Source organism: Adiantum capillus-veneris, chromosome 8 (genome assembly GCF_014529385.1).
Source record: "Adiantum capillus-veneris isolate H3 chromosome 8, ASM1452938v2, whole genome shotgun sequence".
Lineage (NCBI taxonomy): Eukaryota > Viridiplantae > Streptophyta > Polypodiopsida > Polypodiales > Pteridaceae > Adiantum > Adiantum capillus-veneris.
The window spans coordinates 124,043,123-124,046,679 of record NC_140938.1 but is presented as its reverse complement, the minus strand read 5'-3'; the positions used below and the strand labels follow the sequence as shown (position 1 = coordinate 124,046,679).

The 3,557-nt window shown below is 43.9% G+C and overlaps 1 protein-coding gene across 1 annotated transcript; it reads left to right on the top strand.

Moving 5' to 3' along the window:
- Positions 1-411: 411 nt before the first annotated feature.
- LOC147452893 (light-harvesting complex-like protein 3 isotype 1, chloroplastic) lies at positions 412-2,073 on the top strand. Its single transcript, XM_086519036.1, has 3 exons — positions 412-911; positions 1,028-1,165; positions 1,400-2,073. The coding sequence occupies exons 1-3, from the start codon at positions 494-496 to the stop codon at positions 1,654-1,656; spliced, it is 813 nt and encodes a 270-aa protein (XP_086375162.1). The 5' UTR covers positions 412-493; the 3' UTR covers positions 1,657-2,073.
- The last annotated feature ends 1,484 nt before the right edge of the window (positions 2,074-3,557 follow it).

The window sequence follows — 3,557 nt, the reverse complement described above, 5'->3', positions numbered from 1 at the left end:
TTTTGCTAACAAAGGAAGAATACTTTCAGAGTGGGGTCAAACTCAGACTGAACAAGGACGAGCGCTCTGGAACTGATGCGCTAAGCCAATTTGTCGAACACCCTTGGTGTTTCACATGCTCATCCCTCCCCTCGTGCACACCTACCGCCTCAGACTCACCTTGCCCTCCCCATCATGCATTGACATGCCGGACATGTGCCCCTTTTTACGACTTGAGTTTGACCCTTCGTTTGAAACACCAAACACCCACCCACCCACCCAACCCCCCCCCCCCAAACCCCATTCTTTTTTCTTTTCATCCAAAAGTGAGAATCTTGTAAGATACCACTTAAAAAGAAACGGGTTATACGAGAGCATTTAAAATCATGAAAGTATATCACCACGTAACACGCAGACATGTCGCTTGACCTGCATGCAGCATGCAGAGTACAACAAAGGAGCACAAATATGAGTAGGAGAAGGAAAATCTGTTAAGCTGCTCTGCATCACGGCTATGGCTTCGTCATCATCATCTTCCCGTTACGTAGATGCTGAATATTGGGGACATTTCTCGTGTACAAAGCCTCTATGTGCAACACTAGGAGTACGCAAAGCACTACTGTGGAACAGCAGGGCGAGTGGTTCTATTGGAACCCACATTGTAAATTGTACACAGAATGGGGTAGAATCATTGGCGACTGCTGTCCCCGAACAGGGCTACGTGCCTAACAGGCGATCCTCACCCCTTACGCGAGGCGGTACCCTAAGGGGCGATAAGGCAGCTGGCAGGGATCCTGGACTTGCAGTTTTAGGCAAAGTGCCTGCCAGATTTGGCTCATTTCAAGACGAACGGTGGAGACATGGCACCTGGGACCTCTCCAAGTTCCGTACCGCAAATCGAAATGTTGATTGGGATGCTGTCATCGATGCAGGTACTCACATCCTCTTCCGGTCAAATCTTTATTATGTTTTTTTCTGTATTTTGTTCATAAATTCAAGGGCTTTTATGACGCATCAGTTGATATCTTCTGTTTTCAACTGCATGAAGAGGTTCTTAGAAGAAAATGGCTGGAAGAAAAACCAGAGGCTTCCTTGAATGAGGATCCGGTTATTTTCCGAATGGCAGTCATACCGTGGTGGGCATGGGTGAGGAGGTTTCACTTACCGGAAGCGGAGCTTGTGAATGGTATGGACAAGGAGTTTAGTTATGTCTATACCACGCCATTGAGCGTTCTCATGCATTTTCTTTATCAACACTGGAGTTTCTGCTAATGCACTTAGTATTCTTGGCATAATTGTTTCCGATATTGAGCTTGAATTTGTTCAGAAAAAAATAATTGAAGAACTGTGCATCATTGCTGCCATTGCGTAGTCTTCGTCGGTAACTACTAAGCAAATCTAATTTTACCGTACTGAGCAGGACGGGCTGCGATGGTGGGGTTTGTTGTCGGGTTTTTGGTCGATGCCTTAACGGGAATGGGCTTTGTAGACCAGACAGGCAGTTCTTTTGGCAAATTTCTCTTACTTGTATGTGTACCTGGGGTCATGCTTATTCGGAGAATTGAGGATGTGGAAGGCCTCAAGCAGTTGACTCAAGAGTGGAGCTTCTACCGCAAGCAATGGCAATCAGCATGGCAGGATGAGGAGGCCAGGCCCGTCTCCAAGGAGGAGAAGTAGAGAACAAGGAGACATTTTGTTATTACTCAGGCTAGCAACAAAATCATATCGATAAAGGGACGTGTAAAAGCTGGCCCAATCTCCACGTACATTGGAGATGTAATGCAGCATAAGCTCGAGAGTAGAATCATGAGACATGTCTGTTGAGTGACAACAGGTTACAAAAAAAGTCTTGTATCGTCTTCAAGATTTTTGTTATCGTTCGCCATACACTACAGTATTGCCAGACGAATTAAACTCTTATCGGTACACAATTAAATCATTCCCCTAGCTGCACAATATGTATATTAAAATTAATGACAAGAATATGTCACATAGTCATTCCTTTACCTTGAATGTTTAATTTCTTGTTATAATGTAGTCTTTCTTGTCATTCATAGAAGCTGAGTTTTGGTGGTGTCGAACTTTCTTGCTGTTTCTGGCAGATTCGTCACAAATTCTCTCTATATCTTAAATAAAAATAAACAATGTGTAAAGCTCTGGTAGTCTGTAGACATAATTGTAGCGGTGTGGAAGTTGTAGCGTATATTTTTGCACTACGTACGTAGTGAAGAGTATACAACCATGAAGATAAGTTGAGCTTATATGGTGGATATATGTCATATGAGCCTGGTCAATTTTTTACTCTTATGATTAATGCTAATTAGTTTTAGGATTATTAAATACCAAGTTCAATCCAGGGAGCGAGGATGGAGGATGATTTTAATATTAATCCAGCAATATTTGTCCTACGTACCAGTATGTGCCAACGATGTAAGAGGTTATGCCCTATCTGTTAATCGAAAGTGAAGCAGAGGAAGCCTTCTGTCGACGCGTGGGTAGCAGCTGCGATGCACTGGGAACGCAGTCGTCGACGCTAGCAAGGCCAAGGGAGCAGAGCGAGCAGTTGCAGAGGTTTGCGAGCAGGTTGAGCATGAGCGCATGGGGGGAGAGATATATTTTTTTTAAAGATAAGGGAAGACCTGTTTTCCAGAGTGCCATCTGTTTGGATGGCTTAGAGTACTAGAGTAGCATAAGATCGAGCTTTCATTATGCCCTTTTCAAAGTTCGAATCCAGGCATCTATTTTGCAGGGTAACAATGAAGGGAGAGCTTGCACGGAATGGCATCCGGGTAGATTCTACCTTATAAATTGAAGAACCTACCAGTATGTACAAGTCATATAGCCTCATTTTTCATGTGGTTACTTGCTTGACAACACTCCCTTGCTCTGGTCTGCTCGATTTCAGAGCCAAATGCCTTTCATCGAGGGCATTTTTCCAGCGGCTATATCACAAGAAGTTTTGGACAGATTCTCACAATAATTCCCACATTATGACTTACCTCAACATCATGAGCTTCTGCGAGGGAGGCACAGCATACCTAGCTAGGTACAATTGGGGGCACGGGACCGTCGGCCCGATTGGGGGGCCGGTGGTCCCCTGCCCCCAATCGTAGCTAGCTAGGTATGCGGTGCCTCCCGAACAGAAGCTCGTGATGTTATGTATTGTATGAAAAAACACTGAAAAAGGCTCTCTTTTCCTACATGAGAAAATTTCTAGACCTTCTGTATAATTCAGTTCCACCAACGATGATTTGTCCCCGCAGTGAACTTCATCCCCAACGTTCACGTTACAAAGCACCTGCCTTGCCGTCAATAACTTGCACTGCCACTGCTTACTTGCACATGTAATATTCACCCTCTCATTACATGTCATATCAAAACTATGGTTTGCAAAATAAGTCACAAAGGATTGCATCAAGAGGCTATAGCACACTGTATGATAATAAGAGAATGCCTAGCATCAAGTAATTTTTTTAATTAATTTGCTTGAAGTGAGTGAAACCACTAGGAGGTAAGCATATGCAAGCTTCTTCATCGGTTCTTGCGATATGATCTTGCGAAGTCAAGAAAGGAATTTG

Coding starts and splice junctions, on each gene's coding strand:
- LOC147452893 (XM_086519036.1), top strand. CDS start 494: ATGGCTTCGTCATCATCATCTTCCCGTTACGTAGATGCTGAATATTGG. Junction 912..1,027: donor GGATGCTGTCATCGATGCAG/GTACTCACATCC, acceptor AACTGCATGAAG/AGGTTCTTAGAAGAAAATGG. Junction 1,166..1,399: donor GGAAGCGGAGCTTGTGAATG/GTATGGACAAGG, acceptor CGTACTGAGCAG/GACGGGCTGCGATGGTGGGG.